Genomic DNA, 23,443 nt, shown 5'->3' with positions numbered 1-23,443 from the left:
AATTAAAAGAGTATCAACATTATTTCATTGCCATATCTATCTACATTTACAAATTCAGATGAACAATCAATCTCATAATTAATCATTTCACCCATAGTGTGTTCTTAGCATCTACAAAATTTGCAAATTAAATATAATCTTCATCTATAATCTCTTTCTTTATCAATTCATTATGACAATATTGATTTTGAGAACCATATTGCTAGATACCCTACATGTTGGAGTGAAAATTATTGGTGCATCTAATTAATAAAGGAGCATAAATCCTCTAGAAAAATAAAATTAAAATCATGGACCATTTATTCTAAAAAATCTCTAAGCCGCGATTCGAACGTAATATGAATTTATTATAATTTCCCATACGCGTTCTACAATATCGGAATTTAATTGTCTGTAAATACACGAAGTATATACAAATAAAACCTATTTTAGTTTACAAGCTTATTTAATTATGAAATCAAATATTATTTCACATTAGGGTTTAGAATTTTTTTTTTATAATTTATGCTCTATAATATAGATTTATTTTCCTAATTTTTCTATTTTCCACTTTACAATTGTCTCACTCCTCTATTTATTAAAATTTCTCAATTTCTACTAATTTTGTCAATAAATTCTGTCGCTTGCAATCACTTTTATTTCCTCTTTGTAGTTTCTTCTTTACCTCTTCAAAAGTGAGTATTTTTTATGATCAGAATTCATAAGTTGTTTCATTCTACATGTCTCTTCATTATTGAAATTTGATTGTTATAATATAGCACGGAAATATACATTTCATCATAAAATTCTTTATCGAATAAAATATTTAGGTATAGTTCGTGAATTTACAGGCAATTAACTCTTAATTAATCGACTAACATATGTAGCACAGGAAAGGATGGACTCAAAATCAAACTTTTCCGAAGGGGAGGAAGATCGCAGGATCAACGGCGAAGAGGTCGACGACAAGTCTAGTGGTGACGACATTGTCGACCTCAACTCGACCGAAAATCGCCAAAACAAGAGGAAGCGCTACCATCGCCACACCATGCATCAGATTCATGCAATGGAAGCGTAATTTTTTAGTTTTCATTTTTTTATTGAAATTTTGTTATTATTTTAAAATTTTGGTGGTAATATTTAAATCGAATTAATATTTTTTGTAGTTTTTTCAAAGAATGTCCTCATCCTGACGCCAAGCAAAGAAATGAACTTAGTTTGGCATTAAGGTTGGAGCCGTTGCAGATTAAATTTTGGTTCCAAAATAAGCGTACTCAAATGAAGGTAAATTTATTACTATTATTTTTCTAATTAATTTTACTATTAATTATAAATAATAATTTATATATGTTCAATCAAAAAATTACTATAATAAAAGTTATATTAAAAATAATAATTTTCGCAAGCCCGAAGAAGGGTGTGGCTCTAAATATTTTTAAATATATGCAGTCGAAACATGAGCGGGAGCAAAACCGGCATCTTAGGGCCGAAAATGAGAGGCTTAGGGCTGAAAACATGAGATACAAAGAAGCGCTTAGCAACGCGAGCTGCCCTGCTTGTGGTCGCATGGCCTCTATTAGCGATGTGTCTCTCGATGAGCGTCAGCTCAGGATGGAGAATGCTCGACTAAGAGAGGAGGTAAATTGATCAATTAGTTTTCCGAATGATTTTTTTTTTCGTAATCCAAAAATCTCAAACCACCAAGTAGTTTTCCGAATGATAAAATAATTAGTGACAAAACCTAAATAGTCTCATACATGTATAATTGAAAATATTTTGTCATTTTCTTATAAATTTAGTGTTTCACTTCATCGATACATGTCATGCAGATTGACCGCATTTCAGCGGTGGCGGCGGGTTATGTTGGGAAGCCGTTTGCTCACATCCAGGCTCGTACTCCGGCATCGGTAGATGAATCAACCAATATTGAAAAGAATTAAAATAATTTGAGTTTTATATATACATTATGTATAATTTTGAGAGCTATCTCAAGAAAATGTGTAATGTTGAGAGAATGTTGTCAACCTTTTATCTTAAGTATGGTATTTTGTTTCAATAAAAATGATTATGCGTAGAAAAAAGAACGCAATTTCTATTAGTGGCCATATTTTTCATCTTATGTATTGGACTTTATTGGTTACTACTATTATAGAGGATATGCAACGTTATGACTATCGATATAAAGTCGGCAATTCTTTCAACATCAATTAATATTAATATAGAGGAGAAAAAGCTAATACTCCCTTCGTTCGCATATACGAGTCTCGTTTTCCAATTTTGGTCCATCTGCGAATAAAATTTCCAGTTCATTATTACTATAAATAGTAAAAAGACCTCAAATTCCACTAACTCATTCCACTCATATTTTATTTAAAACTAATATATACAAGTGAGACTCATAATTTCACTAATTACTTTCACCCATTTTTCTTAATCATTTTTAAAATTCATGTCATGATTAAATAAGACTGCAATTTACAGACGGAGGGAGTAAGTCACAATATCAAATGATATCAGAAATCCACATTTCTTTGTATTTTAAATGTAAGTTTTTAATTACAAAACAAAAACTAATATAAAGACAAAACTCAACTTTTTAATATTGTATAAAGAACACGAGTTTTTCATTTCTCAAAAAACGAAAAGGCCTTTGAAATAGCAATTCGGCTCAACCTAAAAAAACAAAATTAAAAAGAAAAAAAGCACTTAGTTAAACTGAGAATTCACACCTGTTAATATTCACCTAAATTGAAATTGAACATGAAAAAATATATTAAAAAAACATAAAAAATAGTAGTATACATATAGAAATTACAAAAGAATTCCCCAACTAAATCAATAACAACACTAGATTAAAAAAAAACAAATTTTACATGAAATCTTCAAAATTCAAACTCTCAAATCTCAACAAATCACTGCAGAATCTCTCTCTCTCATCTTCTCCTCCTCCATTGATAATCGAAGGAGATCTATTGAGAGAAAATGAATCCAAATTAACATTTTCGAAACTCGAGTTTTGTGACAAATTTGCCCCCATCAAATTGTCTTGAACCATTTGTTGACATTGAAACGAATCATTGTTGATTGGATTTGGTGGAATTTGTTGATCAACAATGTTTTCAAAGTGATTAGGTTGGACCGCCGCTTGTGGTTGATTTTGTAGGAGCTGAGCGCCGCCGCCGCCGCCGTGGCTCGATGCGAGGCTCATGGCGAGCCTCAGCGCCTCCGGGTTTAGGAGCGTCTGGAGGCGGAGGAGGCTCGCCAGGTTGAGCTGCGGCGAGGTGAGGAGCGACGAGAGGTCGAGCATGTCGAGACGAGGCGCGTGGGTCACTGGGTCGATCCCCGTCCGGAGCAGACGCTTCCGGACGTGGGTGTTCCAGTAGTTTTTTATCTCGTTGTCTGTTCTCCCGGGCAGACGCTCGGCAATCGCCGACCATCTAGATAAATCATAAGAGAAAATAATTTTAGTGGTCTAAAATGTAAAATTAAGCTAATTATTTAAAACTCGTACCATCCACAAATAATAATTTTTTTTCGTGAAAGAGATGAGTGTAGAATGAGTCTCAATATAAGTATTTATTAAAAATAGAAAGTGCATAATTTTAGTGAAGTAACGATCGATGTTTATTACCAGTAAAAGTAAGATGTTACTTTTCGGCACGAATATTAAGAAAACTGCATTTCATATGTAAAATAATAGGGCTCGATAGATATAAGCAACTTTATGTGTAGAACCTTTTTTGTTTATACAACATGACAATTATAATAGGAAGGAGAGAGAGTATTAATTTTTTAAATAATTGAAAAATGATGATTAGAAATGAATCTTACTTGTTGCCAAGAACACTATGAAGTTGGATTATAGTTTCTTCTTCTTCAAATGAAAATCTTCCTCTTTTGATATCTGGCCTCAAGTAATTAATCCAACGCAGCCTACAACTCTTCCCACATCTTTCAAGACCTATAACATATGCATATATATTGTTTATTTAATCCAATCACATACTAATATGTATGTATTGATACTAATACTATGATCTAAATATATGATACCAGCATTTTTGGGAAGATTTCTCCAATTTCCGGCACCGTGGGCGTGGATGTATCGACTGAGCTTCTCGTCTTCTTCGGGCGTCCACGGCCCCTTCTTGAGGCCATTTTTGTCGCAGCAAGGTGATCTTCCCATTCTTGATGAGTGAGAAGAAATATGATTAGTTTTGCACAGATTTTGGGAGAAGAATATGATGTTTTGTAAGAAAAAGTGTGATATTGTTAAGAAAGTGATCACAAACATCTTCTATTTATAGAAAGTAAATGGAACAGTGTGGTAAATGGATTGAAGTCAATGTGATTGGCGCCGTCCATTATCTATCTCTCTCTTGTGTGTTGTTATATCTCAAGGTGATGAGGGTAAAATTCTTGCAAATTATGGTACAACTTTTTCTCTCTCTTGTGTGTTGTACGGCAGTTACGCATATAGGTGGGGTCGAGTGGGGTCGACTGACCCTATGGTTGGCCATAGGTGCTATTGAAAAACTCAATTGTTTGATCTGCAGACTCATGATACACTTTTACACTAAGTCTGAACTATGAAATACTTCCTCCACTCGTGAAATAATGACTCATTTTGCTATTTTTGGTTGTCTACGATTTAAAATTTCATTTACCTTTTTTCCATTTTAACTAAATGGACGCTACCATTCCACTTAAGTTATTACACTCACATTTTATTACAGAAACCAATATATAAAACAGGGGTCAATATTCCACTAGCTCATTTTCTATTTTTCTTTACTAAGTCTAATAATTTCTTAAAACTCATGCCGATTCAAAATGAGACTATAAATGGCGGACGAAGGAAGTAATATTGAAGGCGACTTATTGAACAACTCTTGGTTGTATGCAATGATGCATAATTTTATGAATCTGTCACTCTAAGATGATGGTCACATTCTTGAAAAGTATTTTGGGAAGTGAGTATATATTAGGGTATAAAGTCTATTTTAGTTTGACAAACAAGTGCCTATGAATAGGTAATTAATTAATTTGGTTTTTACATAGTCTGAACACTTGAGAAAATTGGCCGGATGTCGTTTCTATTACTCCATCTAATTTTGTTTTTATGTTGACATTGTTTCTATCTGGTCAATTAATGCTAGTAATTAATTGATGAAGTCCACATTACTTTGTTCTTTTTCATATATGAAGGACTATTTGTCCCTTTTTTTCAATTTCACATGATGAATATATGAATCTAATGATTGATAATGGTAGCAAAAACAAATCAATAAACTATTTTCTCTCCACGAAAGTACAAAAAAAGTGCTCCTAAAAATTTGATTATAATTCCATCTTACAAAAGTATAGTATGATTGAATATCTTGATGAATGATGATCCAAAGATGAAAAGATTATGTAAATATAGGTAGGGACAAATGGCAGCAAAAAAAGTGTATTTGACCTATGACATGAAAATTAGGGTGATTGGTGGGTATGGTTGTTACACCCCCTACCCAATTATAAGCAATTATGTCTTATTTTTCTGCAATTGCTTTTAAACATAAAACACTCCTCTTTAACTTTTCTAGCATTAGATTTACAAGAGCAAGGCACAATTTTGAAAATCTTGAACTCCTTTTTCAAGTAACCAAATATAAATTGAAAGCATAGTCAGTGTAACGGTCATCGTTAATAATGGATGACATACGAAAAATAAAAGTGAACCTGATCAACACGAAGGGTTGGAGTGGTCCGGGCTAAACTGTCGCACTTTCGAGTCATCTATACATTATCATTTCTTTAGTTGTTTCTCCTATGATCTTATTTAATTTCTCTCATTAAATTGGAAGTACTCAAAAGAAATTAATGTTAAATGCATGAGATTAATTACAAATATATTATTAACTATTTGGTGTAAAAGATATATAGTCATAAAATCTTTAGCGTGGCTCTCACAGACAAATGCAGAAGAAAATGAAAATATTGTATACTAAAATTTGATTTAATTAGGTAGATCATTGAATGAGTGACGTCGTCGTGTTTACAAAGAAAATAAATTATATTATCCATGATTAATAATTATTTTTTGTTTTTGTGATTTTCTATTTTGAGTTTGATGCTAACACGTGTTTACCTGCTACAAAATCCATGTTTCCAAATTGGGGCAGTCTGTGTGGCCACGTACATCTTCTAATCATGTTTCATGTCAACAGCCATCCTAATTTTTTATTTTCACTATTTCCAAAATAATTAAAATTACTCAAAAATATACAGTGTGTAGCCACACATATACACCCACGTAAGTGTGTTTTATACATATTTGTGTACTATTATTCTTGTATTAAATGTGTGTGGTTTGACTGTATCAAACTTTCATGAATATATTTTTATACAATATTTTATTTAAATCTTTCTATTAAAAAAATTACTTTTCAATTTGTTAAGTTTAGATTTTTGAATTCAGATTTTCAAATATTTCAAATAGGTTAAAATTTATGCTCTTTCAAATTTCAGATTTTCGGACTTGTTCAAATTAAACAAAAAACACCGAGTCTAGAGGCCAATTATATAAATTCTGGAAAGAATCGACGAGAGTACCTCAGTTACTACTTCTTGTATTATTTGAAATTCGAAATCAGATGAACATTCCTGATAATTTGAAGGAAATTCGAAATCAAATTGTTTCTCCATGATTTACATGTTTATGATTAGTAATATATATCTCAAGAAATGTCTATTTCTTAATCTTCATGCCAAAAAAGGTTCTATTATCTTGAGATGAAGAGTATACTCTTATTGTTGCTATTAATATGTAGTTTTAATTATTATATCTAGAAAAACATTAACACTCACATTCTCACAATGCTAAACTCCCATGATTTGGATGAATCACAAGTAAGGCAATTGAAATCCGTTAGGTAACTGTTTTCATCAAACTCTTAGCTAACAAAATACATTTTGATCCTCAAATTAGAAGCTTTTGGTCAAACAATTTTATAATATTACTCTCTCATCAATTGTACTTTCGGTAGCTCCAAAGTCAAAGACATTAATCTTAATACAACGAATCTTCCTTGTCTTAGTTTCGTGATTTACTTCCATCTAAAGTAACTATTTATGTTTTCATATTACTATAAATTAAAAACAAGTTAAAAATTATTACTATTTTTTTTTTAAACATGTATAGATAATTTTAATCTTTCACTATGACATAATCAAGTCAAATTCTAAAATTTTGTTACTCAAGTTTTAAAATTTTATACTCCCTCCGTCCCAGATTTATAATTACATTTAGTTATGGCTCAGATTTTAAGGAATTGGTGGAGTGTGTAATTAATGAAATGAGGTGGTGGAGTGTGTAATAAATGAAGTGAGATGGAGGAGTGAGATGGTGGAGTATGTAATAAATGAAGTGAGATGACAGAGTGTGTAATAAATGAAGTGAATTGGTTGAAGGTGGGTCCCTTTTTTACTTTTTGGTTTTTTATTTTTGGTTTGGTTTATTTTTGTGTTGATAATGGTATTAGGGTGTAATTTTAGTGAATAATGGGATAAAATTTTATGTCCAAATATGAAAATTCTAAATGTGACTATAAATGTGGGACGAACTTTTATGGTAAAATGTGACTATAAAACTGGGCCGGGAGGAGTACTATATTGATAAAATGTGAAAACAAATTAACTTTAAAAATCATGAAATTTGTCATATTTTTTTTTTCAGTTTCCAACTGATCTAATTTGAGTGAAATTGTATTGAATATGACATCTGAAAAAATCTAGATGAGACCGTCAATAAATTTTATTTCTCCTCTACTATTTATTTGATAAAATTTCACTCACTTATTCCCCCCTTTCGATTTTATTTCGCCACTATCATCGATTCGAAGAATAAAAAAGTAATCTTATTATATTAGTATGTTGTTATATAAACCGTTGAATAAATTACGTAGATTAGTGCATGCAAAATACGTGTATGGCTGCATGGAGACAGTATGCGTAAAGTATGGTAATTAGATTTAAAAATTAGGGAGTCTTATCCGTATGTTTCTGTTGCTAAACAACCAAATCTGAGAATGTGATTAAGATCAATTATTTAACGGATTAAGATATATTAAAGACTTAAAGCTATAAATATATGTAGTGAGGTGGCAAAGTGTTGTGTAGTTGAAAATTTGACATAAAAAAATTATAATAAGAAGAAGGTGCAAATGGAATTATCTAATTTAATCATCAATATGTAAAAGTATTTAGTTTGATCCTCTGAATCCGTTATGAAATATAATCAATTGTGATAATTTGCAATTTTGGAGTATGACATGCATATATGGAGTATATTGTTGTTGTGCATCAAAACTGGGTAATATTATAGCCCAAGTTATACTGAAGTTAACATGACCAAATTATGCTAAAGCCCATATGTAAATGCTCACATCATAGAGCAAGCCCATATATTAATTAATCACAAGATTGGGACATAACCCTATTTTTGCTTAGAAATAGTAGTACTCCCTCCCTTTGTCTCATAAAAGATATCACACTTTTTTTTTTTTAGTTTGTCCCACAAAAGATATCATATTTTCCTTTTTGGAAAAACTTCTCTCTCACATAAATATAAAAATTATATTTTCTCTCTCCATTTAACACACAAAATAAAACCTCCTAAAATCTCGTGCCGTCCCACAAGTGTGACATCTTTTGTGGGACGGAGGGAGTACAATATTTTGTTTTGTAATACTTCCTCCGTCCGATTAATTAAGTGCCTTAAGTTTGCTTTTCGTCCGTCCCAAATAAAATAACTAGTAGTAATTTACTTTTTACACTTAATCATGAACATATGAAGATTTTTTTTTTCCAAAATAGAAACAACTCGATTATCTTGGAATTGCACGAAATAAAAAATGACTATTAACAAAGAACGAGTTGTGATATAGGCCGAACAAGAACATAGTTCATTATTAGACCACATAGTTCATTTTAAGATCAATTTGGTTCGGCCTTTCAAGTAAAACTATCTAAAATTGAAGTTCGTATAAAATGAAGTAAAACGATCTAAAAATGAAGTAAAGCATTTAATGATTTATTTTATTCACTAAATTAGAAAAATGGCAGACTGATATTTAGCCTCTAGTTTGATCTTTAAAATTAGTTCGACATTGAAATACACTCTATCACCAGGAGACTCGAAATTGAAATATTTTGTGACATAAATGTATGCATGTAGAAATTTAAAAATATAGTTCCCTCCCTCGTTTCAACCACCATTTCTTCCTTCCTTCGCCACAACCACCTCGTGTCAACCACCGTACCTTAAACCTCAGATAAACCACCACCACCACCACCAATGCCCACCATCTCTTTAAACCACCACCTCTTCCCACCAAACCCCAACAAAAAAACACCATGACGACGACGACGACGACGACGACAACGACATCAACAACACTCCTCGAAACATGCCACATTCCGCCGCCGCCCGCGGCGGCCAACGCCCTCTCCATCCCCCTCTCCTTCTTCGACATCAAATGGCTCCACTACCACCCCGTCCGCCGCCTCCTCTTCTACCACCACCCTTCCTCCAAATCCCAATTCCTCCACACAATCGTCCCACACCTCAAACAATCCCTCTCCCTCACTCTCACACACTACCTCCCCGTCGCCGGCAACCTCCTCTACCCGTCCCACACCGAAAAATTCCCCCAACTCCGCTACGCCCCCGGGGATTCCATCCCGGTGACGATCGCCGAGTCCAATTCCGACTTCGACACCCTCACCGGCAACCACGCGCGCGACGCCGATCAGTTCTACGATCTCCTCCCGCCGATTCCTCCGATCGAGGAGGAATCGGATTGGAAATTGATCAACATTTTCGCGGTTCAGATCACTCTCTTCCCCGGCGAAGGAATCTGCGTCGGATTCTCCAATCACCACTGCCTCGGCGACGCCAGATCCATCGCCGGATTCATCTCCGCGTGGGGCGAAATCAACGGAATCGGAGGATACGAAGGATTTTTATCCAATCACAGCGATCCTCTCTCCCTTCCGATTTTCGATCGATCGTTTATCAACGATCCGAGCAAAATCGACGCGATTTTCTGGAAAGTAATGCGTAACATACCTTTGAAAACGGCGTCGTTTCCGCTGCCTACGAACAGAGTCAGATCTACATTCCTCCTCCGCAGATCCGCCATCGAGAAGCTGAAATCCGCCACCAAATCGCCGGCGTCGTCGTTTATCGCCGCCGCGGCGTATGTCTGGAGCTGTATGGTTAAATCCGGCGATAAATCCGATGAAAATGCGCCGGAGCTTTTCATCATACCTGCCGACTCCAGGGGGAGGACGGATCCGCCGATACCGGCGAATTACTTCGGGAATTGCATCGTCAGCGCGGTGGCGCGGGTGGAGCGCGGGGATCTGGCGGCGGAGGACGGATTCGCGGCGGCGGCGGAGGCAATTGCCGCCGAGATCGAGGGGAAATTGAAGAACAGAGATGAGATTTTGAGAGGAGCGGAGAATTGGATGTCGGAGATCTTCAAATGCTTCGGGATGAGCGTGCTCGGAGTTTCCGGATCGCCGAGATTCGATCTGTTGAAGGCGGATTTTGGATGGGGAAAGGCGAGGAAATTGGAGGTGCTGTCGATTGATGGAGAGAATTACTCAATGTCGCTGTGTAGCTCGAGCGATTTCGATGGCGGATTGGAGGTGGGTTTGTCGTTGCCGAGAGAGAGAATGGCGGCATTTGCAGAGGTGTTTGCTGATGGAATTTCGAAACTTTGAATAATTATCATTTTATAGTTATTAATTAAATATCTTAATTATATTCGATATTCCTCGTTGCATAAAAATATTGATATTTGAAATAACAATGGAATAATGTACACTTTGTTAAATAAAAAAAATTGAGGAAAAGTGTATTTAAATAATAATGAGTTGTGATAATTGGTTGTAAATAAATGAATGTATATGAACAATGACTTGACATGACTTTTAATAATTTGAATACTCATATTTTTATGATTGACAAAATAAAAGATGCACATATTTTTTTGGTAAAATGATAGGAGTAATAATTACTCCCTCCGTCTTTCAAATATTGTCTCACTTAGATCTGACACGAGCTTAAAAAAATATAATGGAAAGTGAATTGAAAAGGTTAGTGGAATGTGAGTCCTATTTTTATATATTACTCCCTCCGTCCCGGCTAAGATGACACATTCCTTAGTCGACACGAAATTTTAGGAGTAATTGTTAATGTGTTTAATTGGAGAGAGAAAAGATAGGTGGAAGTATTAAAATAGAGAAAGAAAGAAAGATGAATATTTTAATATGAGTAAGAAAGAGTGGTTGAGTGTATTAATTGGAGAGAGAAAGTTTCTAAAAAAGGAAATGTGTCATCTTAGTTGAGACAAACTAAAAAGGAAAATGTATCATCTTGAGTGAGACGAAGGGAGTAGTTTTATAATAAATGTGAGTATGAATGAGTTAGTGGAATATGAGATCCACTAGTAAAATGGTAAAACATGAAATGAGACAAATTTTGTGGGACGGACGAAAATAGAAAAATAGGACAAACTTTCAAGAACGGAGGGAATAGTTAAATTAGAGAAAAAGTAAAATAAGAAAGAGAATAATATAGATAAAAAACTATTATCTTTATTATTCTCTCTTTTACTTAACTTTCTCTCTATTTTAATTAATACTCCCTTCGTCCCGCTTTAGGAGTCCCGATTTAGTCGGGCACATGTTTTAAGAATGTGTACTCACTCCGTCCCACAAAAGATGTCACACTTGTGAGATGACACGAGATTTTAGGAGGTTTGGTTTTGTGTGTTAAATGGAGAGAGAAAATATAATTTTTATATTCATGTGAGAGAGAACTTTTTCCAAAAAGAGAGGTTTAGTCAGGGCCGCGTTCACACTCCACCAATCTGATATTAAAAAACTCAAGGATAGTGTTATGTCGAAAAAGCCCGGCCTAGTTTACATCTCTACTTTTGCCGTCACGGCGGCGTACACGTGGAGTGCCATGGTGAAATCTGCGGCCGCCGCCGGAGAAGCGCCGAACGAGGATGGGACCGAGGTGCTCTTTTTGCCGGCGGACGGAAGGGGGCGGCCGAACGCGCTGGTCGATCCGCTGGTGCCGGAGAATTACTTCGGGAATTGCTTGGGCAACGTGGCGCCGACGGTGGAGCATAAGAAGTTGGCGGTGGAGGAAGGATTTGTGGCGGCGGCAGAGGTGATTGCGGATTTGATCAAGAACGGAGTGAATAATAAAGAGATTTTTTTGGGAAATATGGGTGGTTGGTTTTCGGAGATGTCGAAATTGGCGAGGTTGAGTACGTTTGGAGTTTCCGGTTCACCGAAATTCGATTTCTCGAATGCGGATTTCGGATGGGGAAAGGCGAGGAGGTTGGAGGTTTGGTCGATGGATGAGGAGAAGTATTCGATGTCATTGTATAATTCGTCGGATTTCGAAGGCGGTTTGGTGGTCGGAATTTCGCTACCGAGAAAGAGAATGGAAGCTTTTGCGACCATTTTTTAAGATGGCCTTAAGTTTTAAGAATGTTGGTGTGTAATAGGGGCGGGGATCCCCTGCTGTTCAAAATGCCACAGCAGGGGATTTTGTGGTGATCTGCACCACAAATTAATTTTATATATTTGTATTGTTTATTTTCATTTAGAAATGAATGATTTGGATCACCACAACATCATATGCTAGGCCATTTTGCACAGCAGGGAATCCCATCCCATGTAATAGTGTGAAAAATTTAATTAAAAATTTAATTTTTTACAAGTTGATTATTAGTTTCAGTTTTATTATGTGTATAAATGATTTATTTTGATGGCATTTAAAATAATTTTGTTTTACTAAAAAGCGAAATAAATAAAATTGAAAAATAAAAAATAACTATTAAAATTTAATTTTTTTTTTTGAAAAATACTTATTTTGAATAACACAAAAATATTGTGGTTTACAAGAATGATATAGTTGCAAAAATTACTCGTACTAATAGTTACTTCCTCCGTCCCCCATTAGGATTCTCGGTCACTTTTGCGCCCTCATTTTGTAAAAATGATATTAAATAGTTAAAGTGGAGAAATGGTAAAGTAAGTGGGAGAATAATGTTGAGAAAAGTCTGGTCAACATTATTCTCGCTCTTATTTTACTATTTCTCCAATTTAACTATTTATTACTCCCCCCGTCCCATTAAAGATGACCCACTTTCCTTTTGTTTTGTCCCAACCAAGATGATCCATTACTTAAAATGGAAACCCCTTTATCTCTACTTTATCCCTCTCTATTACTTTACTCTCTCCATTTAACACACAAAATAAAGTTGCATAAAATCTCGTGCCGCCCAAGAAAGGGGTCATCTTCCTTGGGACGGAGGGAGTATCATTTTTACAAAACGAGTGCGCAAAAGTGACCGGGACTCCTAATGGCAGACAACGGGAGTATTTCTTTTTTTGGTTATTAGATGAAGGGAATTTGTTAGTGGATCAAGTGACTATTTCTCATGTTGATTTGTAGGCATCTCAAAAGTGGAAAATCTTGCGCAAGAATTAAATGCTATTTTATATAACTCATATATCTAAATTTAATTTCTTATTTCAATGGTAAGTATCCACGTCCCACATAAGTATGCGTCTTTTGTTGGACATGAGTTTTAATGCATAATTAATAAAGTAAAAGAAACAGAAAGAAAAAATAAATAAAGTATTATTAGTAGAGAATGAATATCATCTTATTAATGAAAGAAAAAATAGCTTCTTTTTATTTTTCGCAAGTCTTCTATCGTATTAGATGAGTTTCACTCTTCACTAACAATATTTCAATCACCTTTACTTTTTATATCCATGATATTTTATAATCACCTTTACTTTTTATATCCATGATATTTTATCCATTTTATATTAACTCCTCCACATGCACATTTTCTACGTGTTTATTTCTATGCATTAAGTGTGTAAGAGATATCTCAACAGCCCTTGAAATAAATGACGGCCCACATACTGTTGAGTGTTGTATTGAGCAGCATTCATTTCTTCCGCCAGAAGGTTGCGGCCGAACGCACCGGTCGACCGGTGAATTACTTCGGGAATTGCTTGGGCTGCGGGGTGGCGACGGTGGAGCATAAGAAGTTGGCGGCGGAGGAAGGATTTGTGGCGGCGGCGGAGGCGATTGCGGATTTGATCAAGAACCGAGTGAATAATAGAGAGATTTTTTTGGGAGATTTGGGTGGTTGGTTATTGGAGATGTCGAAATTGGCGAGGTTGGGAACATTTGGAGTTTCCAGTTCGTCGAAATTCGATTTGTCGAATGCGGATTTCGGATGGGGAAAGGCGAGGAGGTTGGAGGTTTTTTCGATGGATGAGGAAGTATGCAATGTCATTGTGTAATTCGCCGGATTTCGAAGGCGGTTTGGGGGTCGGAATTTCACTACCGAGAAAGAGAATGGAAGGCTGGAAGCTTTTGGGACCATCTTTTGCAACCATTTATGAAGATGTCCTTAAATATTAAGAATGTTGGTGTAGGGGAGTGATCAATTGCTAACTAATCATTTAATTGCTAATTACAACTAATTTAAGGTCATATGATTTTAGAAAACGTGTGGTCTACAATTTGCCACATGTAATTTTTGTTTTTATGAATTAAATCGAAAAAGATAAAAAAGCAACTCCAAATTAGGGTTTTGGATGAAAATGTCAATATAGTGTTCCGAAAAAATCAATTCAATGCTTTGAGAATGTCAACACAATGCTTTAAGAATGTTAACCCATTGCTTATACTGACATTCTACATGTATTATATTGACATATTTTATACAGTATGTTGACATTTTTGTTTGTACGAAAAAATTTAAAAAATTTGAATTTTTTTTCAAATTTTGACGCTGGTACATATGCATGTATGATATCGTTGGAATCTTGTGAAATTATCTTTAATTTGATATATGTTACTCCCTCCATCCCCCATTACTTGACACAGTTTGCCATTTTGGTTCGTCCCCCATTACTTGACACACTTCACTTTTTCCATTTTGGGTAGTGGACCCTATATTCCACTAACTCATTCCTACTCACATTTATTATAAAACTAATACTTTAAAAGTAGGACCCACATCCCACCAACTTTTTCAACACACTTTCCATTACATTTCTTAAAATTCGTGCCGGGTCAAACCGTGTCAAGTAATGGGGGACGGAGGGAGTATATGAATTTAGAGTTTAAATATTTTATAAATGATAATAGGCATCGCATTCTATTATTTTTTTTTCTAATTTTCTTTTATATTTTTAAAAACTCATAATAAATTCATATGAGACTCCTAAAATGGAACGGATGAGATATTATATGACTACATATAACTCAATATTTTACAATTGGTCTCTCCTCACCTACATGTATAGATTAGTGACTCTAGTCCATACTTTATAATTTCAAACTATCCCATCCAATTAATATTACCCAAAACTCCTTCAATGCACATTTCTACATCATCATTAACCCTTGAGGGCCTGCACTGTTGAGTGCTATAATGGGCAGCATTCATTTTTCCACCACAGATGGTTTACTCCATTAAGTAAGCAGAGAGAATAAAATATAAAAAGAGCAGTGATTTAGAGACATAATGTCTCTATGCCATAATACCCTTATATCACTTTGATATAATTATATTTTATATTGTGACTAATTTACTCTAATATCATATTAAATGGATATCTACAATTAAGGAAAATTAAAATCAAACTAAATACATTATCTAAATGCATGTGCATTAATTCGGGATAAATTTGAATCATGCATTAAAGTTATAAATGGATTTTAAAATATTAATTCAGATTATAAATTTATCATTACAGTAGTATTAATTAACACATTATACAACTAAAATATTATATTTAACTATAAAATAATTCGATAACTTAATATAGTAGTACTACCATTCTTTTATAGCTTGTTCTTTTATTTAAATATTCTAAAATATACAATAATGAAATCAATTATTTTAATATATGAAAAAAATAAAAATTAAAACATTTTTCTTATTCAAATTTGAATTGTATAATAAAATAATATAGTTACTATAATTTAATACTTCATTGTGCTAATTATTTTTGAATAATTATTCGATCATCTCATCTAAAGTCAATAAGGTCTAATTTGATACGTCTTTTATTCACCTGTTAAACATACTATTAATTTAATAAAATTACAATATTTAAAATTATAAAATATGACTTTAAATAAATGTAACAAAAAATAATAAATATTAAAAAAACCATGCATCACAAATGTGTAGGTCTCACATAGTTAAAACAAAATTATACTTGCATTATTAGTTCCATATCCTTAAATAACTAAGTAAATTAATGTAAGGGTAATAAAGTATATACACAAAATATAAATTTCTCCAAAAATAAAATTTAATGCACAATTACTAATTTAACCTCATTATAGGATTATGGCTTGGAGACATTATGTCTCTAAAACATTTTCCATATAAAAAATATAAAAATAGGAAACATAAAGAATAGAATAAAATAAAAAGAATCTAAGTAAGAAAAGTAAAAGTGTTACTCTTTTATTAAAAATTAGGAAATTAAATAATTATTTATGGTAGGATAACCCAAAATTAAAATTGATTAGCTTTGATGGGAGATGGAGGAAGTAATTCCTATAACCATACATTAAATTTCGAAAAAAAAATCTTGAACACATATAATGATATAATTCTACATATAGACAAAAATACCAATCCCAATAATTGAACAAAACCTTTTCACCATGTCCACCACCGTGCTCGAAACCACCGGCATCTCCCCTCCTCCCGGCTCCGCCGCCGAGCTGACGGTCCCGCTCTGCTTCTTCGACATCGGGTGGCTGCATTTCCACCCCATCCGCCGCCTCATCTTCTACAACCACCCTTGCACCGAGGCCGAATTCTCCTCCTCCATCGTTCCGAACCTCAAACACTCCCTCTCTCTCACCCTCCAACACTTTCCCCCTGTCGCCGGAAACCTCCTCTTCCCTCTCGACACCGACAAATTCCGCCCCCTAATCCGCTACCTATCCGGCGACACCGCCCCGCTCACGATCGCCGTCTCCCACCACGACTTCGACGAACTCACCGGAAGCCACGCTCGAGACTCCGATCAATTCTACGAATTCCTCCCCCCGATGCCCCCGGTAACCGAGGAGGAAAATTACAAAATTGCCCCTCTCATCGCCCTCCAGGCGACGCTTTTCCCCGGCCGCGGGATCTGCATCGGGGTGAGCAATCACCACTGCCTCGGCGACGCGAGGTCTGTGTTCCGATTCGTCTCGGCCTGGGCCGAGACGAATCAAAGCGGCGGAGATGGACGGTTTTTAAACTGCTTATCGCCGCCGCTTTTTGATAGATCTGTATTTGGAGATATCAAGGGCATAAGCGACAATTTATGGAGCACTACGAGGAATATTCCCTTGACTCAGTCAAGTTTGCCTGTGCCTACTAACAGAGTCAGGGCCGCGTTCACACTCCGTCAATCCGATATTAAAAAACTCAAGGATTTTGTTATGACGAAAAAGCCTGGCCTAGTTTACATCTCTACTCTCGCTGTCTCGGTGGCGTACACGTGGAGTGCCGTGGTGAAATCCGCGGCCACAGCAGGGGAGGCGGCGGACGAGGATGGGACCGAGGTGCTCTTTTTGCCGGTGGACGGAAGGGGGCGGCTGAACGCGCTGGTCGACCCGCCGGTGCCGGTGAATTACTTCGGGAATTTCTTGGGCGCCGTGGCGGCGACGGTGGAGCATAAGAAGTTGGCGGCGGAGGAAGGATTTGTGGCGGCAGCAGAGGCGATTGCGGATATGATCAAGAACCGAGTGTATAATAAAGAGAATTTTTTGAATGATTTGGAAAATCTGTTGTCTGAGATGTTGAAATTGGCGGGGTTGAGTAAATTTGGAGTTTCCGGTTCGCCGAAGTTTGATTTCTCGAATGCGGATTTCGGATGGGGAAAGGCGAGGAGGTTCGAGTTTTTGTCAATAGATGAGGAGAAGTATTCCATGTCGTTGTGTAATTCGCCGGATTTCGAAGGCGGTTTGGTGGTCGGAATTTCGCTACCGAGAAAGAGAATGGAAGCTTTTGCGACCATTTTTGAAGATGGCCTTAAATTTTAAGAATGCTTGTGTGAAAATTTTGGTTTTACAATTTGATTATTAGTTTCAGTTTTATTACGTGTATAAATGATTTATTTTGATGGCATTTAAAATAAAATTGAAAAATAAAATAACAATTAAAAATTAAAAAAATATTTGAAAAACACTTATTTTGAATTACACAAAAATATTGTGGTTTACAAGAATGGTATAGTTGCAAAAAATTATTCGTACTAATCATATTTCTTTTTTTTTATTAGATGAAGGGAATTTATCAGTGGATCAAGTGACTATTTCTCGTGCTGATTTATAGGCATTTCAAGAGTGGAAAAGCTGACCCAATAATTTATTGCTAACTCAAATATCTAAATTTAAATTCTTATTTCAATGGTAAGTATTCACGTCCCACAAATGTATGCGTTTTTTGTTGGACATGAGTTTTAATGCATTATTGAAAAAGTAAAAGAAATAGAAAGAAAAAATAAATAAGTATTGTTAGTGGTGAATGAATATAATCTTTTAGTAATGGAAGAAAAAATAGCCTCTTTCTATTTTTGGCAAGTCTTCTCTCGTATTAGATGAGTCTCACTCTCCACTAACAATATTTTAATCACCTTTTCTTTATATATCTCCTATATTTTATTAATTTTATATAAAAATCTATGTCTTGTATCTAGGAATGTCAATCGGGTCGGCCCGTCGGATTTCGCGCCAACCCTAGTCGGGTTGCGGGTCAATCGGGTACGGGCTAATCGGGTTGTGATTTCTTTCGGCTTATAAAAGTTCAACCCTAACCCTAAAAGCTCGGGTTTCATGCTAGCCCATCAGATTGCTATCGATAAGATTAACATGCGATCAATCCAATAAATAATGATGAAAATTAGTTATATTCATAAAATATAAAATATTTAATTATAATAAATTTGAGACATATGCTTAAACCCAATCATAAACATGACCAAATACTAATATTTGAGATAGTTAGTGAAATTTTAATGCATATTTTAGAAATTTAAACATTTTTTTATTGAAATTGAAGTTTTTTAATTTATTTATTAATTATTATACTAATAAAATTCAACATATAATTTATATATTAAATATAAAATTGAAAGTTATTACTTTAATTATCTACATTGAAAGTTATTACTTTAATTATCTACATTAGGAGTAAAAAAATAAAATAATAGAAATTTTATCGGGTTTTCGGGCCTGGCTATAACGGGTTGCGGGTTAATCGGGTGCAAGCTAATCGGGTTTTTATTTTATACGACTAGAAATTTTCAGCCCTAACCCTATAAATTTGAGGGCTATTCGGGCCAGTTCGTCGGATTTTCGGGTCTGGCCCTAATGGGTTGCGGGTTAATCGGATTTTTATTTTATCGGGCTAGAAATTTCCAGCCCTAACTCTATAAATTTGGGGAACTATTCGGGCCAGCCCACGAATTTCGTGCTACACTGAAATCCCTACTTGTATCATCCAATTGATACTCTACACGTAACTCCTCCACATGCACATTTTCTACGTGTGTATTTCTGTGCAATAATGGTGATCAGTGTGTAAGGGACATATCTCATCTGCCCTTGAAATAAATGACGGCCCACACTGTCGAGTGATGTAATGAGCAGCATTCATTCCTTCCACCAGAACTGGTTTATGATACAACATTGAGCTCCTCCTTCCCCATTTTCCGAACTGGAGGAGGTCATTTGCGTCAATTCACAGCGAAAAATATCGCCCGCCATTTTAGGTAACTTCTTTCTCAATAATAAGGTTACCTCCCTTCTCGACTAATAATATTATAATTATTTTTTATTGTTATCTCTTTTATTTTAATAATTATGTATTAATTCTCATGTTATTCCAAACTATCCTTATTTTTATGGGACCACGGGAGGGGGGGCACTAGAGCATCCTTAACACCGTCCCGGATTTGGGCCGCAAGTCCCCTCCACGTCATCATTCCCTCAAATCAGGGGTTCTAGGCCACAACTCCATTAACTCCGCAGGCCACAACTCGGGCCACAACTCAGGCCACAACCATTCATTACTATTCACAACTACAACATATTTTAATCGTAAAATAGAATACGTTGAACAATTAAAACCGAGAAAATTCATTGTTCAGTCGAAAAATATAAAATTAAAAATTCGAGGAAAAATTTTTACAAATCCTAGAAAAAAAAATTATTAAGACCTAGAAAATAAAAATTACATCCTAGAACAAATATTAAAATAATTTAGAGGATAGAAATGGAGAAATTGGTTGAAGAATATTGAAGAAATGAATATAATAAAATGGCAAAAAAATCAAAAAATAAAAATAAAAATAAAAATTTTGGGGGTTTGCGTCCCGTCCCGATGCATATAACCCTGAGCCGGGCCGAACACCGGGAGCGGCCCAGGGACGGAACTGCGGCCCCGAGACCGTCCCGGGCCGTGACTCTCCCCCCTCCAACGCTGATTTCGGGCCGGGACTCGCGAGTTGCGGCCCGTCCCCGTCGCGTTAATGATGCTCTTAGGGTGCATCCTTAATTAGAGTCACAACATACATTCAATCTCATGCTGCCACGTGGCACGAAACATGCAATATTGTAAACACAAAAATGCAATATATATTTGTGAGGCTGCAAATGTATTTCTACAAATTGTATTGTTAAATTTTGAATTTTAATATAAATTGTCTATAATGCAAATTAAACAGACTATATTTAAAATGCAAAACTCAACAATAATAATTGCAATCTGTTTATAACTAAAATGCAATCTGTTGAAATCTATTTATAATTTCTACAATTGTATATTGCATTTTAGATTTATAATATTGCATGTTTTGTGCACGTGAAAGCACAAGATTAGATTAGATACATGCTTGTAACTTTAAAATTAGTTATATCCCTAATTATATATATATAGGCATAGATTCCACCCTCAAAATCAATACCAAGCCCAATAATTGAACAAAACCTTTTCAACATGTCCACCACCGTGCTCGAAACCACCGGCATCCCTCCTCCGACAGGCTCTGCCGCCGACCTCACCCTCCCCCTCTGCTTCTTCGACCTCATCTGGCTCCATTTCCACCCCATCCGCCGCCTTATCTTCTACAACCACCCTTGCACCGAGGCCGAATTCTCTTCCACCATCGTTCCGAACCTCAAACACTCCCTCTCTCTCACCCTCCAACACTTTCCCCTCGTCGCCGGAAACCTCCTCTTCCCTCTCGACACCGACAAATTCCGCCCCCTAATCCGCTACCTCTCCGGCGACACCGCCTCGCTCACGATAGCTGTCTCCCGCCGCGACTTCGACGAACTCACCAGAAGCCACGCTCGAGACTCCGATCAGTTTTACGATTTCTCCCCGCCGATGCCGATGAAGGCCGAGGAGGAAAATTACAAAATTGCCCCTCTCATCGCGCTCCAGGCCACGCTCTTCCCCGGCCGCGGGATCTGCATCGGGGTCAGCAATCACCACTGCCTCGGCGACGCGAGTTCCGTGTTTCGATTCGTCTCGGCCTGGGCTGAGGCGAATCACCGCGGCAGCGGTGAGCAGTTTAAAAACTGCTCATCGCTACCGCTGTTTGATAGATCTGTATTTGGAGATATCAAGGGCATAAGCGACAATATGTGGAGCACTATGAGGAATATTCCTATGACTCAGTCAAGTTCGCCTGTGCCTACTAACAGAGTCAGGGCCTCGTTCACACTCCATCGGTCCGATATTAAAAAACTCAAGGATGTTGTTTTGTCGAAAAAGCCCGGCCTAGTTTACATCTCTACTTTCGCCGTCACGGCGGCGTACACGTGGAGTGCCGTTGTGAAATCCGCGGCCGCCGCCGGGGAGGCAGCGGACGAGGATGGGATCGAGGCGTTCCTTTTGCCGGCGGACGGAAGGGGGCGGCCGAACGCGCTGGTTGACCCGCCGGTGCCGGTGAATTACTTCGGGAACTGCGTGGGTGGTGGGGTGGCGGTGGTGGAGCATAAGAAGTTGGCGGCGGAGGAAGGATTTGTGGCGGCGGCGGAGGCGATTGCGGATTTGATCAAGAACAGAGTGAATAATAAAGAGATATTTTTTGGAGATTTGGATGGTTGGTCATCGTATATGTCGAAATTGGCGATGTTGAGTAAATTTGGAGTTTCTGGTTCGCCGAAGTTTGATTTCTCGAATGCGGATTTCGGATGGGGAAAGGCGAGGTGGTTCGAGTTTTTGTCGATAGATGAGGAGAAGTATTCAATGTCGTTGTGTAATTCGTTGGATTCCGAAGGCGGTTTGGTGGTCGGAATTTCGCTGCCAAGAAAGAGATTGGAAGCTTTTATAACAATTTTTGAAGAGGGTCTTAAATTTTGAGTACTAATAATGTTGGTGCAATGGTGCTAAAATTTGATTATAAGTTTCTATATTTATTTTTATTGTGTGTATAGTTGATTTTTTTTGACAAAATTTAAAATAATGTTGTTTTATTAAAAAATGAAAATGAGAAAAAAATAAAAATTAATAATTAAAATTACATAAAAAATACTACTATTTATTTTAATGAAACAATATTCTTTTGCATCGCACCCAAAAGAATGACATAATTGCAAAAAATTACCAATATTGATTTTTATGTTCAATAAGATTTGTGTTTACAATTACAAAACTCAAATATCTAAATTTAAATTCAGATTTTCAATGGTAAGTTCAAGTTTTCATGAACAATGACTCATCTTTTGTGTAAATAGCTGGTAAAGAGAGAATATAGTGATGTTGTAGGAAAATAATTTTAACAAAAAAAATACTTCTATCAAAGAAAAAGAAGAATTATAGGAATATCGAAAAGAAAGAGACAAAAGAAAGTAGAAAAAAAATGAATAAAAAACCTATATATATAAGGGAGCATTAGATGTCACCATATTAGAGGTATGGCTAATGCTCAAAGTTAATTGAGTCATTTTTATTTTTGGCAAAATGTTCTTCTCTCTTATTTTATTCTCTCTTATTTTTTCCACCATTCATTTAACACATTAAATTTCGTGATGAAAAGAAATATCTCTATTAATAAGGAACAGAGAGGTGGCCGATATAATTCAACTTTGACCAATTGACAATGAAATAAAAAGTGAATAAAATAAAAAATAAAAAAATTAAATATTATTATAAATGAAAATCTCAATTATAAAGAAATTTTTTGAAATGAAAATATAAAGTAGTAACATAAACTATGAAAAATGAAGAGAGTATCTTTCAATTATTGAGTATATTAAAATGATTACATAAATCCAAAAATCACTAATGTCCAAAACTTGATAGAATTGAAGCGTGTGGGTCCCATGGAAATGGTA

At 35.7% G+C, this 23,443-nt stretch overlaps 5 protein-coding genes and 1 pseudogene across 5 annotated transcripts; 5 read left to right on the top strand and 1 right to left on the bottom strand.

The window, feature by feature from the left end:
* The first annotated feature begins 877 nt into the window (after positions 1-877).
* LOC148929740 (homeobox-leucine zipper protein PROTODERMAL FACTOR 2-like) lies at positions 878-1,919 on the top strand. Its single transcript, XM_089057005.1, has 4 exons — positions 878-1,053; positions 1,146-1,263; positions 1,429-1,617; positions 1,809-1,919. Exons 1-4 carry the CDS (start codon positions 878-880, stop codon positions 1,917-1,919), a joined length of 594 nt encoding a protein of 197 aa, XP_088913131.1.
* An 837-nt stretch (positions 1,920-2,756) lies between these two features.
* Positions 2,757-4,211, bottom strand: LOC125195946 (transcription factor MYB41-like). Its single transcript, XM_048094248.1, has 3 exons — positions 4,033-4,211; positions 3,811-3,940; positions 2,757-3,416 (listed from the first exon to the last, which is right to left on the bottom strand). Exons 1-3 carry the CDS (start codon positions 4,163-4,165, stop codon positions 2,849-2,851), a joined length of 831 nt encoding a protein of 276 aa, XP_047950205.1. The 5' UTR covers positions 4,166-4,211; the 3' UTR covers positions 2,757-2,848.
* A 5,141-nt stretch (positions 4,212-9,352) lies between these two features.
* LOC125193377 (malonyl-coenzyme:anthocyanin 5-O-glucoside-6'''-O-malonyltransferase) lies at positions 9,353-10,901 on the top strand. Its single transcript, XM_048091152.2, has one exon. It carries the CDS (start codon positions 9,379-9,381, stop codon positions 10,750-10,752), a length of 1,374 nt encoding a protein of 457 aa, XP_047947109.2. The 5' UTR covers positions 9,353-9,378; the 3' UTR covers positions 10,753-10,901.
* Positions 10,902-11,467: 566 nt separating this feature from the next.
* LOC148929739 (malonyl-coenzyme:anthocyanin 5-O-glucoside-6'''-O-malonyltransferase-like) lies at positions 11,468-12,683 on the top strand (annotated as a pseudogene).
* A 4,022-nt stretch (positions 12,684-16,705) lies between these two features.
* LOC125195882 (malonyl-coenzyme:anthocyanin 5-O-glucoside-6'''-O-malonyltransferase-like) lies at positions 16,706-18,193 on the top strand. Its single transcript, XM_048094158.2, has one exon. It carries the CDS (start codon positions 16,766-16,768, stop codon positions 18,137-18,139), a length of 1,374 nt encoding a protein of 457 aa, XP_047950115.2. The 5' UTR covers positions 16,706-16,765; the 3' UTR covers positions 18,140-18,193.
* A 2,855-nt stretch (positions 18,194-21,048) lies between these two features.
* Positions 21,049-22,531, top strand: LOC125195884 (malonyl-coenzyme:anthocyanin 5-O-glucoside-6'''-O-malonyltransferase-like). Its single transcript, XM_048094159.2, has one exon. It carries the CDS (start codon positions 21,096-21,098, stop codon positions 22,467-22,469), a length of 1,374 nt encoding a protein of 457 aa, XP_047950116.1. The 5' UTR covers positions 21,049-21,095; the 3' UTR covers positions 22,470-22,531.
* Positions 22,532-23,443: the final 912 nt, after the last annotated feature.

The sequence above is a fragment of the Salvia hispanica genome, chromosome 4, assembly GCF_029641045.1.
Source record: "Salvia hispanica isolate PSC_SH4W2 chromosome 4, Shi_PSC_v1, whole genome shotgun sequence".
Classification (NCBI taxonomy): Eukaryota; Viridiplantae; Streptophyta; class Magnoliopsida; order Lamiales; family Lamiaceae; genus Salvia; species Salvia hispanica.
Note: the sequence above shows the minus strand (reverse complement) of the source record. Positions and strands in the feature narration are given on the sequence as shown.